Below are 16,243 nucleotides of genomic sequence, written 5' to 3'. Positions count from 1 at the left end.
AGAACCAAAGGCAGTAACTGACCTGCTTAACGCAGCACTAAAGCTTAACATGATATAGTATTTTCCTTTTTGTTAAACAAAAATAGCATCAACATGTAAAATATACATTTTCATTATGTCGCTTTCATTTATAGTAAATAAATCTTTTTAAACGTATGTGTCCTATTTGCCATTTCATAGCCTGACTGTAGTCTAATATAAGAAAAGAAACCCTAACAATGCTTGCTTCAAAACACAGTGGCTTGACTGAATTCTCTACGCACAACAGTTTGCAGATTTAGCTCAAAAAGGTAAGAAACCCAAACTTTGCTCTACACAACTAACATGACCAATTATTAATAAAGTGTTAGTTAAAAAAAAAAGGTTGGTTCCATTTTTGCAAAGTTTCCTAAGAGAGAAAGGAAAAGAAAACAAGTAGACAGCTCAGAACAATGTTCATTTTTTTTGTACTTCCTCACCAAAACACATTCCACTCAGGAAAATCTTTTTTTTTTCTGAAAACAAAACTCAATAAAAGACATATAATAAGCATTAGCTTTGTAAAGTCTTTTAGGTTTTCATTTTTTTTCTCACTTTTTTGTCTGCTTTTTTTATGAATGTTAATTTCTCCTTTACATCTGAGAGTCTGGTAGGAGAATTTCACCTTGACTCTAAAAGCAGATAGCACAATAACGGTGAGCAAAAATAAAAGGTAAGATCTACATACAATCACTTACAGGTCTGTGGGCACTGGTACAGTGCAGAAGGTTTGACAAAGAGTTTAATGTGCATCAAAGTGGTGAAAACAGTTTCAGGCTGATGCACCAAAAATGGCAGAAGTTTAAAGATTGATGCACCAAAACTGGTGGTTTACAGTGACACGCAGTTGTTCTGTCATGGCATTTCAACAGTTTCCCCACTGATGCACAGTGGAGGCATCAGTATATGTTCAGTCTTATGTCTTATGTCTTATGTCTTATGTCTGGATCAGACTCCCCAATGTGGACACCATCCTGGAGTTGCTTTTAGATTCAAAACCCAAGGCATTGATACAACACTACCAGTGAAAACAATATTGAGGAGAGCCTTTTAACAGTGAAAAGACAAGGTTAAAATTGAGATACTTAATCATCATTGGCCTTTTCAAACCCCTTAAACTTTAGGATGGTAATATAAATACAACTTATGTGGTTTATTTTCATAATATTAATGCCTCGGTTTTCCTAGCAAATAACACCACTGGAAGTCGTTTCATGGCCAATGAGAGCTACAATCCTTTACCAACAGCAACTCTAGACCTTACACTGATCATGTCTTTGTGTTGAAATAGTTTTTGACTAAACCCAACAAGAGGGTGTTCATACAGCAAAAGGTGTCAGGTCATTTCAGCATTACATGAGAAAGTCCTCATGTCATTAAACTAAAACATCAGTACAAAAAACAAAACCAAAAAACAACAAAAAAACAGGTCCCCTCTTAGATGCAACTCCCAACTGAACTCCCCAAACATACACAAGAACAACAACAATAAAGCAGAGATGCATCATCTGTTTGAGAATGAAGAATACCCCTTCAGACCTACACCCCTCCCATACAAGTTTACGCCCCTGGATACTCGAGCAGAAATGAAAAACAGAAAAAACATATTCCTGTTTACATGTATATACCTCTTACTCTTTAGCCTAGCCGCAACATATTTGTTCAAACACCCCACAACATACTGAAACCCCTTTTTCCTCTCACTTCTTCTCTCAAACCAACTCTATCCATCGCAACACCTCAAATGGAGGTGCCCCTGTCTGGATCATTTCCATATCCAAAATTTGGTCCTGGTCCTGTTGGCTGGTAAGGAATAGAGGACATAGTTTTAATGGGGCTGCGGAAGAAGCCACCATTTGGGGCTCTCTGCCTAAAGGGGCCGACCCCACCAGTTCGGTGGTCCTGGAGACCTCCACCAAAACCAGAGGAAAACCCAGCGGCGGCTTTGGCAGACAGGCTGCGGCTCAGGGTCTGGATCTGCTCAGGGATAAAGGTGGTGGTGGTGATGTGCGTGTTGCGGAAGTCGCTGATCTGCTCGAGGGCCTGTCTGGCAGCAGGAAGTGCATCCATATCGAGGGGGGTTAAATCGACGGAAGAGGTGGAGAACTGCTTGTGGGGGCTTTCGTCCTCGGTGCACAGACTGTTAACCCTGCGGTGTAGGTGCTCCAGGTCGATCTCCTTATCGTCCTGGAGTTGGGGAGGGATGGGAAAAAGAGAAGAAGGGAGAGAAGGAAGTGACAATGACAAATGGAGAGAAACAGGAGAGATCAATGAAAGGAAAAAGTGGTATAAAAGTATTGAGAATAGAATTTGTATGCATAGTTAAATGATCGATTGATAGAAGAGAGAAGAACACGTGGAAAGAGGGAGATGGTAAAAAGATAGCCAAGGTAAAGGATGGATATTTAAGGAGGTGAGATAGAGGCAGCATGGTGTAATTTTTAGCAGATTTAATAAATGGAAGAGTAATGCAGGAAACAAAGCAGAAATTTAGGAGAACCAATGGGGTGTAATTGTGTTCAGCAACAAGGATGTCATCCATCCAACCATTAAAAAAATATATCATAAACAAGTGAAACCAAAAAGTTGAGTAGAGGTATATGCAAATGAGTGAAGGATATTTAAAAACGGTTGAGATCAAATTATTTAAAAACCCAACATGGAAAAGCAAATAATGCGAATCAACAACGTCAAGTGATTGTTTGATGGTCACAAGGAAAAAAAAAAAGGAAAAGGTGACAGGAAGTGGGAAGAGCAAACAAGAAAGGGGGGGGGGGTGATGGAGGAAGGGATAGAGAATAATTACAGAAAGAAACATACACACACTTCTAAAAGGTCTTTAAGGGAGTGCAAATAATCAGGAATGGACAGAAAGGACACAGTGCTGTGTGCTTTGCCATTCCAGGGTATTGGTTTTCTATTGAGCAAGCTTGACTAACTTTAAATTTCAAGGGTAACTTTGTAGATAAATGCTTAACAAATCCTTATCACTACATTGTATTATGGCCTTTGCCGTAAATTTACTTTGGGATCAACATCCCACTTTCAAGTGAATTTGCTTAGGCCATAATTCATTACTGGAATTCCTACAACTTGAATAGTATCATACAGTTACATATATTTACAGTTATATACATTTATTAATAAACAATCTAAGACAACCAAAACAAATAGATTTACTTGAACTTTAAATAAACTTACTGTATCAGATACATTAAACTTACTACAATGTACACTTATGAATTTATTCACATATGACTTAATTGCTTAAAGGCTGTAAAACTTAGTCAAAGGTGTTTCATGCTTTTACTGCAAAAAGAAGGGTGAGTATGAGTGTGGGGTGGGTGGAAGGGTCAGTTTCCAATAAGTGAGAGGTGCATATTAAGTGGAAGGGAGGCTTGGGTCAATAGTAGGGGAAATACAAACTTCTGCTAAGTTTCCAAAATCACATTTTCACATCTACCACAAACACTTCAAGGCAAGGTTTTCAGAGTTGGGTCAGACATAAGTTGGTTGGTTGGTTTGGTCTTAATAGAGACAGAATTTGGGTAAAAGTCAGAAAGGATTTTTGATGGTGGAAACCACAAGACTGGGGATAAACAGATATTTACTGACCGTTTCCTTTGGATCTGGGGGTATGTTCAGCTGAATTCTCTGGCCCTACTCACAAGCAGAACAGGGGAACCAGCAGTCGCCCCAACCAGTTACCATCTAAAGAAAGACACTATTGGAGGAAGGGTAGGACGAAGGGACTACTTGTGTGGAAACTAGGCCTGCTCTGAGTGTGGGGGAAAGAATCCTGATGGAGTGGTGTTGTAGACTGGTACGGGCAAAAATACAGGGAGGTGGAAGGTAATATTGAATCACAAATAGTAATTTTGTTTTCAGTGAGAGGGAAAGCAAGGGTGGCTATGAAGAGAAAGCAAAGTGGCCTGGAACAATAGAAGATTAAAGCAGCAAAACCTGAACTTTTTGGTATCTCTCTCGATAAATATAAATACATATTTATATCATTTTTTAATAAAGTTATATATATATATATATATATATATATATATATATATATATATATATATATATATATATATATATATATATATATGTGCTCCTCTTTACTGATGTCGGGAAAAAGGTAGAAACTCCCACATAAATTGAAGCACAAGTGCAAATTTCTTTTATTCCTATACACTGTTTTACTTTTAAAGGCAAAGGATTAATTATAAAAAAGAAAACCCAAATGGATCAGTAAATCTCTTTTGGCTTACATGAATCTGTATAATATATGAAGTATATCTCATTACAACGTTTACATACTATAAAAACCATGAGAATTAAACTGGCTACTGAAGAAGGGCTCTCTGTCCAAATATAGAAACAGCCCCCTCTAACGTCAGCAAGGCATAATTGCATATCTAGTCATCTGGCAACATACCAGGCAAACAAACTTTGTAAAAGAGGTAATTTCCCTTTCAGCTTTACTACATCATTACCCTCTGTTTCCTGATAATTCCCCTGCGCAAATTATCATTCATGTACAATGTTGTCTTCAAGCTTTTACTAACCAAAGATTTTATTTATCTTCTATTGAATGTATAACCTTGGTGTGGGAGGTGATGTTGTGAACGTGGTCATTCTCATTTTGGGGGTGATCTCAGAGGGGTTGGCTGGTTCAAATGAGTGCTGCACGATTAACGCGCACGGAATGTCACAGCATGCTGGGGGCTGGTAATGGGTGGTGGTGGAGCCAGCCGTGTTGGTTGCGTTCGGGGTCTGGTTTTGGGTCTGACCGCCCAGTGAGAGGGGGTGTTCGTTTGGGCTGTGGGGACAGGGATCAGCAGCCTGCATGGAAGATGGACCATCCGCATGTGCCTGGTTTTGGTGCGTTGCATGAAAAGTTTGATCAAATTTGGGTTGAAGGGGAAGAGACAGAAAGGAGAACGTGATGTGCACGTGATTATATGTGTGTTTTGCATGTAAGAGGTGGGAAGATTAACACAAGTTCAAACAAACAAACGGAAAATCAAAAGCACAGGCAGACAAAACAACAGGCGTGCCAAGGCAGAAAAGGATAAGTGACAGACAAGATCGGGCAGATTGAAAGATGGTGGGTGGACGAAAGAGAAGTAAATTGGAGAGACAGATGGGTGGAGGGGGAAGGGGTGAGTGAGAAAAAAGACACGGCAGTCAGTAAGCACACACATTTAAGCAGGTCGCTCTGTGTTGTGTCCTCTGAGAGAGACATTCACACAGTTGTTATATACCTGGAAAGGGGAGATGTTTAAATGCCATTTTGTATTGCTCTCTCCCCCTCGCCCGCTACACCCCTCAACACAGAGTACTTATCTACAAGAACAAAACAAGAAGGCAATATGAGAGCTTTGAGCCACAGTGACACAGTTCATTCAATAGAGTTAGAATGAGAAGAGCTGGCATTTTTATTCAGACTTTAAAAGGTTAGAATTAGCTTTGCTTTTGTCTTCTAAAAAGGACATGGATTTAATTAATGAGGCACATGAGAATTGCCAGCTCTCCTCAGACTAAATCTGCACGGACTATATGAGATATAAGATATGATCAAATCCACAAATGTTATCATTATGGAAGAGTTCTGACAGTAAGGAGTTAAAAAATATAAGATTTTTGAATTTAAGTTATGTTCACGCCTACTAACAGAACTCTTCCATACCAAACTCTGGTTGGACATATATAAACAGGCAAAAAGTGTTGGTAATACAGCCTTTCTGAATGAGATGAGAATCTTCTAGAAATTTCTCATCCAGAGTATTAGAAGCATCCCAAAATACAAAGAATGTACATTTTGTTCTTGTATACTGTCCCTCCAAAACCAAAATACAATCAGTTCAGATGTTTCTTAACACATCCAAAGTAAAAGCGCCTTTAAAATAAATAATTTTATAAAGGTACTGACAACAATATCATTTTCATTTTGCTTCCAAAGAGTCTAGTGTTTTTCTAAACATTTCCAGTTAATTAGGCAAATTCTTAAGGCTTTTCCAAGTGTTGTACATTGATTAAAGCAACAATTAGGGGAAGAAAGGTAGAAGTGTTACACTATGGCCATGCCCAGATGTAGCCTGGTTTGGGTATTTCTGACAAACCACATTGAGACGGAGGGTCCCATTCAGACTAAGCCGCCACATGTGAGAGCAGCCTCAGAGAGGATACATTTGAAGCCGTCCCCAGCGAAACCTCCATCATGATACCCCTGTCACAGGTTACAGATTGCTATGTTTGCCTGTGTAGACCCCACAACCATTCAGATGTATGAAACAAGCTACAACAACTGCAAGCCTCAGAGATGCAGTTGTGGTTAGGAATCTGTCACCGAGGCTTTTCAAAGTACTGTGGATTTCACTTACACATTTTTTCCTCTCTTTTGTCAGGTTACATAAGCCCTGTTTTCTCTCTTTGCTTTCATCTTTTGATTCTAACTCATTTTTTTGTACTTTTATACGTGTGGAAGTTACTGCAACACCTACTGGTGTGTCATAAGTATTATGTGGTCTTATTTACACATAAACTTTATATATATATATATATATATATATATATATATATATATATATATATATATATATATATATATATATATATATATATATATATATATATATATATATATATATATATCTTTTTTTTATTCAAACATTTATACTTTAAATATGCTTTACTGATATAATATTATTTACTGATTCAAACCTTTTAGTGGAGTCTAGACCTCAGCCTTAGTAATCAAGGTATTAGGAATGTCCTTGTTAGCAGAATAATACCTTTTCAATGTTCATAAAACTGTGTCTTCATAGGTGTTTAAATTGACTAAGTGTTCCAGTTAAAAGCTCCTAATAAGATGTCTAAAGTGTAATTTAAAAGTGCTGTATTGAAAAGTTTTCCATTATTCGTACTTCTGTTTGGAAGCCATGCTGACACCAGAATGAAAATAATGTTAAAACAATTCTTCTTTTCAGGTACAGACTGAAAGTAAGGGAACAAGCTGTCAATCACCAACAAAAAAACGTTGAAAATTTTGAAGTATATATGGAATCAGGACTCCTTGGAAGCAGAGTAAAGAGCCAGAAAAGACTGAGTACTATTTGCAGTACTGTATGTTCTTAACTACAAATGTATTTAGAATATAAAGGCTCCTGAAATGTTTTTTCATGATTCAAAAAAATTTCAGGAAGAATATTTCCATCCTTTTTATAATGTACTTGTCCACCTTTCACAAAAATGACTTAACTCCTGCACAATGATCTCCCACATTAGCTATCTCTGTCTGTGTCTGTGCTTGCGGGTTGTGATGTAAACTGCCAAGAAGCAGGCTCATAGATAACACCAGCCATTCCACAATACAGCACCACAGTAAAGACAGAAGCATCGCCACAAAGTAAAAAGCAGTTAGCAGAGCATTGTAGCAAACATCACAAATGCAGAGGCATGTAAGGACATATAAAAAATTTGCATGTTTCAGTTCAGTTTAGTACAAACACAAACAAACGAATATAGGTAAAGTGCATTAGATTTGAAACAGATTGTTGGGTATGTATGTAGACAGCGTGTATGTATAGGAGCGAGTACAGTATGGGGCGGCAAAATGTAACCAGATGATTCAATGGATGAATGTTGTCATGTTTCATTGCACTGATTATAAAATAAAATTAAAATATCCTTTTTCCTACTTTGTGGACTTGAACATTTGAAGTTACAACCACATTATTGATTGTGGCTTGTGAAGGGAAGGGATGGGCATGAATGTAAAATCTGGCAGGTGTTTTAAAGCAAACTAAAAACAGAGCGACAACGGCAAAGAGCTCCATGACATGGCATGTTGTTTTGCATTTATTAACCCCGTAAAAGCCTGACATGAGGAAGTGTGAGGGTTTATTGTTCGGCATTAATGATGGAAATGCATGCAGGTGTGAGGGCAAGCTTGCTGACGTGTGTAACTGTTAAGAGCAGCAAGAGATATGGGGAATCTGTCAACTTTAGGGAGGAAAATAATATTTCTCTGACTGTCTAAGTGGAAATCATCTGCAGTGTAATTGCAGTTTTTTTGTAAATAGTCCACACATTTAGTTCAAGAAACATCTGTGAAAGGTAGTGGAGGCCCGTCTAATCATAATACTGACAAAACTGCTTTTACAGTTTATCCATCTTGTTTAAGGTTAATGAATTTACTGAAAAAAGACATGCAGACTGCAAAGCAACAGATAATCCATCAAAATGCCTATTCAAACACCTAACTTACTTTATTTTTTACCGCATGAAGTAGCAAATGTTGTATAAGAAGAGCACTGAAAGCAGTCATCATCATGCCAAATCTGAGCACCCAGTGCATCTATTCCGTGCTTGTGCATCATATCACTCCAAGTTTTCCAGGCCATGAGCACAAACTCGAGGTTGAAAGCCTTCCTATTTTATTCAATGCTTGTAAAATCTCTCAGAAAGCTACATACTCTTGGCTCAGTGCACTGGTCTTAAGTGGTTTCAGCATTTGGAGAGACAGAGCTGAGTGAAATCAAGATCTCTATTGGAATTGACAGAGAGCAAAGCTTCTGGTAAGTTAATTACATGGTTTATGGTTTCTTTTACATTATTACCTTTTGGACACAGAATGACTTTAAAGTAGACATGAACTGCTGGCACAGGCTAGAGTGAAAGTGTATACAGAGCTGCATATTTCCCAAGGTAATAAATTATTACATTTATAATTTATCTTCTTAGCTGCTTTGAAGCCGACTTAGATCTGCCTCAGTCCGCATCATTGGTACATTCAACCATTTTTGCAGTTGCCTACTCAACTGAGGTAATTTGCACAGATGGCGATTTGAGGAAGTAATAAATTACTACTACTTCAACATGAGATGAACTGATTTCAAATGTCAAAAGTATTAAAACTCACATAAAAAAAAAACTTGGTTGTATTTTATCAGGTTAGTTTTTGATGGTTTAAAACAAACATTGTGACGTGGTGGAAAAATTATACATAACTTTTAAACTTATGTGCAAACAAAAATCAGAAAAATGTGCCTGCAATTGTATTCCTCATCTTGAGTCAATCATTTTTAGGATCACCTTTTGCTTCATTTCAAGTTGCAAGTATTTAAGCCCTATGAGTTTCCCCACCCAGAGATTGAAATGTTTGCCATTTGTTTAGGTTCAGTAGTGTGTCTGTGAACATCAATTTAGAAGTCTTACTACTCCAATTTAGGTGAGCATTTTGGTATTTTCTAAAACATTAATATCTTACTCTATTGTAGCCCTGGCTATAATATTCAGCCTAGCTCGTACATGATGGTTGATTTCTCCCCAGTCTCAAGTCTTTTGCAGAAGAATGTTCATCCGTATTGCTCTGTTAATCCTCATAATGCTGAGACTCTAATCTGCCCCATGCTAAAGCAAGTGTTCCCCCAACACTATGGAGCGCTTGGTGTATCAGTTTATAAAGTAACACTGCTTCAAATGTCTTCAATAGTCTATCCTTGGTCTGTTTTTCATGTTTCTTGCTCTTTCTAGTGCTATTTGTTCAATAATGTTCTGTAATAAAACCCATAAAAAACAGCCGATTAAATTGTACTTTATAGGTGATTTTTGAACGCAATTTGATTTTAATTATGGGATTCTGAGTAAGGGGGGCTAAATACAAATCCAAACTGTATGGAAATACAGGGTTAACCACATGCCGCTTTTGTGGATTTAACTGGGAGTGTGTAAGTTTAAAGATGCTTTGTTATGGCATGGACCAGGCAATGCGATTTTCACCCAAAAACTTGCTCTTACCAGTCGAGTTATAGATCTTCAGGCTTCAAGTATGTATTTCAATGAAAGTAACCTTTTACAGGACTGCAATATTGTGATGCTTTAGGTGAACTGCTGTAGACAACATCTCTACAAAGCATTTCATATTGCTCAGTCTTTCATGAAAAATGATTACAGCTGTTGTGAAGCCAGGGGAAATAGAGACTTGAGAGAAGAACTCAATTGTTTCTACTTTCAAGATCCACACAGATGGCCAATCAGTGCATGAAGTGTATGTGCTTGCTGGATGGTGGATTATCTGAATGATGCTCTGCTTGATGCAGCCCGGATGAGTCCCATGTGGGCAAAGTGGAAGTGGGACAGGTTTTTAGATGTAGTTTAATCATGCGATGAGCCCTTCGGGCTTGGTGGTTGCTCTCAGGGAGCCTATGGGTTTCCGAACAGCAGTCGATAGGGTAAATGTCAGGGGTCAATCATCAAAAACAACCCCTAACTGAGCCAACTTTTCATTTTAACATGTGAGTACAGAGGGGAGAAACTGATGTTCCATAAAACTGGATTACAAATGGCATATCTGTTTTGCTTCTGTCTCTATAATACTGTTTATATTATATCCCATCCATCCATCCATCCATCCATCCATCCATCCATCCATCCATCCATCCATCCATCCATCCATCCATCCATCCATCCATCCATCCATCCATCCATCCATCCATCCAAATCTGTTTTCTCCATTGCATGAGAAACCTAATAACCCAAATCTCACGTATTTTTATTCTCAAAGAAGCTGCATTTTTCAATTCTGATATAGGAAGTGTATCCCCATGTTGTTCCCAAATCAATACCAGTGATTTTCCTCTATTTAACTGCCTGTTGCCTTGATGTGAAAAACCTTGAACAAGAACTACAAAAAGAATAAAAGACTAGCAGCATTTAAATCCCTGCTGTCCCTCCCATTCACTGATGAGGAACCACTCCTGTGCTCAGTCTGGGGTTGATTCCGCTGGCTGCTCTTCCTGGTTAATGAAGATAGCAGGGGGTGGGTGTGTTTGTTTGTGTTGCAGTCGAGCCACACTGTGCTTAACATGACTTTGAGTTCAAGCGAAGGTTTGGTGTCTTTGTGCCTGCTCAGTGGCAGACACGACTACTGGTCTGAATGACAGATTAAAGCTGTAAACTGAGCAGGGGGTTGCAGGGAGGGGGGTTATATGGTGTATTAACGCGTGAAGTGAAAATAACTAAAAAAGGAGATGTTTGCAGGCAGTTGTACGCTAGGGCTGGAATGCTGCAAGGTAAACTCTAAAGCTTTTTTTTCTTATTTTGCAAAAAATCAACTAAGGTTCACCAACCTGTTTTCTATTATATTCTTCTTATGTTTACCTAAAGCAAAAAATGTAAAGGTCCATAACAGACACCTCCAAAATTGCAGCTATGCATAAACTGTCTCATGCTTTATAATGCTGTGCACAGTTATTGGAACCTTCGGCAAAGATCTACAAATTAAAATAATTTTATTGCAGTAGAATAATCTCACCTCGAGACATTTAATACATCCACCTTTAGATTAGAGAACAATTATTCACTTGAATATATATATATATATATATATATATATATATATATATATATATATATATATATATATATATATATATATATATATATATATATATATATATATATATAAAAAATGTCATTTTAAGAAATAGTTTTTAGTGATCCGGGGGTACCTTTAACAATCCCTTTCCAGACTGGTGCTTAAAGAGTTAACCACAAACATTAAAGGGAGATTGGTGTGGGGTCGTTCACAAGCTAAAGATTAGAAAATATGAATCTAATACTTGTGTCAGTTTCAACATGAATAAGGCCTCTATCGCTTTTATGCATGATCATCTAATGCAGTTATTGAGCACCCTGCTTGCTGCTGAGAATAGCAAGACAATTTTTTTTAAAGCCTTTTGAAGGCTGTGCTGCTTAATGTACTGTTCCACAATATAGATGATAAACAACAAGTCTCTATAACAACTGCTAGATATATCCTATGTGACAACTGGTTCTTTAAGGTAAGCTCAGGGGACTTTATTAGTACCCATGGGTAGATCAACTGTTTGAAAGGTAAATAAAATACTCAGGCTGCATTCAACAGCAAAAACTTTCTCATAATGTTAAAAGCCTAAATACACATCTATCAAGGCCAGATGTTGATCTTTGGAAGATATAAAATAAGATACAATAAATAAATAAATAAAAATGTAAATTGTAAATGTTAGAGCGTAACACTTCAGGGGAGTCTGTTATAAAATACGCCGACACAGATCCTTTTTACTCTGTTAACAGTCAGCCTTTACTTTAAATTACCAAAAGCTATTAGATAAGCAAAAAGAAAGAAGAGCTGAAGAGAGTACCTAAAACTGTGGATGCTCTACAATGATAATGCAAAAAGGAAAAGTGCCTTCCTTTGTATGCTCCTAGCTTCAGATATGTAGTAGTCGGCTATAAATCTTTTTAAAAATACGCTATCAGTAAGTTTAGAAAAATAATGATTTTTTTCCCTATCAAATAAAAGCCCAAAATCTTAATGTTGGATTTGTTTATGTTAATAAATGTAATAATATGCTGCTGCAATAAAATAAAACATTTATTTTACAACCTTGTATACATCTTTACCAGTGGTGGCAATTAAGATGGCCAATACTGTGACACCAGCAAGGACTCTGTTCTAAGCAGCAAAAAAATAAAAATAAATAAAAAATAAAAAGGGGCTGCAAATGAAATTTAATGCTTAAATAGATCAATGAACAAACAACCCCGAGGACATGTAATAAGGCAGCTGCTGATCTGTTCCAAGCAGTAGTAGATTATTCATTAGATAGCAGTATGGAAGGCCAAGAAAAACTTCCAAGTGGTTTGTTACACAGTCCTGTGCCCACTAAAGTGATCACATCTTATGAAACACATCATTCAACTCACAAACCAACCATTTGCTGGCAACAGCTAGCAAATTTAATTTCAGCTTGCTGTATATTTGCGCACTTAATGTCAAAGGGTTGCTTTACTCATAACGGCAGAAATCACTGAAGGATTCACCTAGACTTTAGAGGCTGCAGTCAATTTTATGATATACTACATATATCCATTTATTTAATCATTTGGAACGAAATGATAATAGAGTTTTCGTGCTGAAACTTCCCCTAAAGTACTCTCCAGATGACTGGGATTATTAGTCTTTTGTCATGAAAAGTAACCTTATCGGACATTGAATTATCCTTGTCATAGTCGCAATTTTCATCCCTCATCTTTGTGTCATTTTTCTTAAATAATGCTCATGCCTCTTAAATCACCAAGAAACCAGAGATTAGAAAGCTACAGCGTATTTCTTATACTATTTTTTGGAATAGAATGACAAAAAGATGACTGAAAATCAAGTTTGTGTATTCATGAACAGTTACCCTCTCTAAACATCATTATCAGTAATAAAGGCTGTTAGACCATTCGTAACCTCTTTCTCTGTGACTGACAGCACCATTTGAATGAGGATGTGCAGTTCAATAAAAAGGGAGGAGACGTTTCCTCATTAATTCTCTTAAGCCATTATCCACAATTTAACCTTGACCTACCTCTATCAAACTGCTTCCTAAGAAGGGGAAAAAAGCTATTGTTTGAAGCGGAAGTAATTTACCTGATGGCAAAAACATTTCGCCAAAAGAAAAAAAAAATAATAATAATCTGTGCCAGTCTAATTGGTTACTGACACATAAATGATTAACTCTAAACCAAAAGTGAAAATATTATTCCTACCATAATTACATTCCCTTTGAGTTTCTCACTGGCATGCTGTGCACATCAGCTCTGTGACACTTTGGTGCAATTTTGGAGTTTTGATTATAGTTGTTAGCAAGAACCCTTATTCTTCTTTTGTATTTTGGGTAAACATAGCAGTGGGCCTGGTGGGATATGAAGAGGGCTGGGGTTAGAAAATGAACTATAGGCAGGCTTCTGTGACTTTATTTTTTTTATAGTTAAAAATGAAAAAAAAAAAAGTTTAGGAGACATAACTTTAAAAAAGGCTGACAAAAAGTGCTTAAGCTAGTGTTTTAAAAATTCAGAGTATAGCAGTTTAAAGTGCATCCATTTAGGAATCTCTTTGAAGATATCACCTATGACAGAATGATGCATCTAAGAAAGCTACTGCATCACAGCGGTCGCAAGGCTTCCTACCAGAGGAAGATGTTACCGGAGTCATTTTGATTACTTCAAACCACGTCCCTGCTGAGGTGATCATCAGCACATAGCCTGATTAGATATTTCATGTGGTGCTGCTGCTAATTTACAACAACCGAGTTCTGTGGCTGTTTTGGGAGGAAGGGACATTGATATAAACCTCTATGTTTAACTCAATGACTCAGTGTTTTGGCTCAGCCATGTTCCACTGCACTCCAATTGCCCCTAGGGCTGTTATTCAGTTCTACTTTTAAAGTTGCCTGCACCATTTATTAACATTCAACTTTGACTCTGTTTAATGAGTAGATGATTAAATTATTTGTTTTGACTTGAATCATCTCAAAATAATCAACACATTAGCAAAAACAGATTCAACTCTGAAAGATGTCATATTTTTGCTGGACACTACTAGCAGTAACTTAACATTAAAAACCTATTTGATAATTGATGAGGATTTAAAACAGTAAAATAATACCACTGACTGCTCTATTTAAGGAGTATAAGGAGAGTAAACATACTTAAATTAGGATGATGGATATCATGTTCTCATTTGTTTTGACAGATACAACAATCTTGGTTAAAAAAGATGTACGCATGGCTTAAAAAAAACAACCTCCCAATTAAGTTCAGTTAAATTTGTTGCTTAATTCGCTTAAACCCACATTAGCTTGCTTTTGGCAGAGAGTGTCTCTGGTTAATCACTTTGATAACTTAATGGTTAAACTAATGAGAAAACAATTTTCTAACTGACTGTTTTGAAATGTTAAATTAATGCCGTGACTTTGTTTTCCTGAGTTTATGTATGAGATCAGCTCTGCTCATTTCACAAGTCAATGAAGAGCAAATTTGAAGCTTTCAACGCGCTTTTGAACAGATTGTGCAAAAGCCCAGTGACAAACAACTCTATAATCCCATGCTTGGAGTGGATTGATCTGTCGAGCATCATTAGCCTGGCAGGAAATAAACTGAAATTTGGGATTTTAAGATGTGTCTAAATGTTTTAGTGTCTTTCCTCATGCAAAATAGCAATATTTTGCATATCATGCATTTATCTATTATTTTCCCCAAATCTTTCTAAGCATTTTTTTTTTTTTGCTTTCTACATAGACTAATATTTTTCTGCTTTGAAGTTGTTTACCTTTGTAACATGACAACCTCATACTACAGTGTATTTTACTGGGAATGTATTTGATAGATAAACATAAAGTAGTGAATAAATGCTTTACCAAATTGTCAAAAAATTAAAATTAAATCATGGTAAGTATTAATTTAAGAAATCCTGAGTTAGGGAGTTTGTTAAACCAGCTACAGCTCTAGCTTCAGGATTGCATCTTTTCCCATTCTTCTGTGCAAAAAAGCATTATGTCTCACAGACAGTATGGAGGACAACTGTTAGCAAGAGTTTTCATAACTTTCCACAGATTCTCAACTACATTTAAATCTAGACTTTGAGCCGTTTAACCATATGAGTATACGTTGCTCTAAGCCCATTCATTTTAGATGTGGCTGTTTGTTTAGTAAAATTTTTCTGCTTTAATCTAATTTTGCTTTTTTAGACTTAGATTGTATTTGTCATTTTGTTTACACAAGTGTAAAACAAAAAGAAATTTCATTTTGAACAGCTCTCTGGACAATTTAATCTTTTTTAAAAGTGCAGCCTTGAAAAATAGTAAAAAAGACTGTAAATTTATAGTTCTAACTTTTTTTTGTTTATTTTTTTCAAGGTTTTCTTAAGAACTACTTTGTTTTTATTTCTGTTTGTGTTTCTATCAACTCTGACCTGCTTTCCAAATCCTAAAAAAAAGCATCCCCACAGCAAGAACCTTTTAGTACTGAATTTCGCTATAGGGATGCTATATAGCCAGAAATGTGTAGTCTTTTCAGCATATATAGAGCTTTGCATACAGGCTAAAGGTTCAGCTTTGGGGGTCACATGACCAAAACACCTCCATAAAAAGATTTGTGGCTGATAATTATAACATGAACAGCTGTGGATCACTGCAGCTACTCAGAGTTAGCACAAGTACCTAGTTTGAAGAGCCTCTCTTTGTAGAAGTGTAGATATTACTTTAAACCTGTTGACCTGTCATGGTTTCTTCCTTCTTAATGCTATCTTTGTACCTACATCCCCTAATAAAGCTCTAAAAGGTTTATTTATGTGTTTATTCTGAAATATAATTACACATGTATATATTTTTTTCCAATTCTGTTTGCTATTTTCTCT

General features: G+C 36.6%; 1 protein-coding gene across 5 annotated transcripts in view; it reads right to left on the bottom strand.

Moving 5' to 3' along the window:
* Nucleotides 1-958: 958 nt before the first annotated feature.
* The window catches only part of grid2 (glutamate receptor, ionotropic, delta 2), a 594,833-nt gene continuing 579,548 nt past the window's right edge, over nt 959-16,243 (bottom strand). The window contains exons 16-17 of one of the 5 annotated variants that reach the window (XM_038281457.1): nt 4,616-4,887; nt 1,958-2,205 (exon numbers count right to left, since the gene is read on the bottom strand). In XM_038281457.1, the coding sequence (XP_038137385.1) occupies nt 2,100-2,205; nt 4,616-4,887 (378 nt within the window). In that variant the 3' untranslated portion in view covers nt 1,958-2,099. Of the gene's footprint in view, nt 2,206-4,580; nt 4,888-5,279; nt 5,362-16,243 lie in introns of those variants that run through there. The other 4 variants (XM_038281458.1, XR_005280492.1, XR_005280493.1 and 1 more) reach the window with 4 other exon arrangements.

This window comes from Cyprinodon tularosa, unplaced genomic scaffold (assembly GCF_016077235.1).
Source record: "Cyprinodon tularosa strain WSP-4 unplaced genomic scaffold, ASM1607723v1 ctg171, whole genome shotgun sequence".
Classification (NCBI taxonomy): Eukaryota; Metazoa; Chordata; class Actinopteri; order Cyprinodontiformes; family Cyprinodontidae; genus Cyprinodon; species Cyprinodon tularosa.
This window is presented reverse-complemented; position numbering and strand designations above follow the sequence as displayed.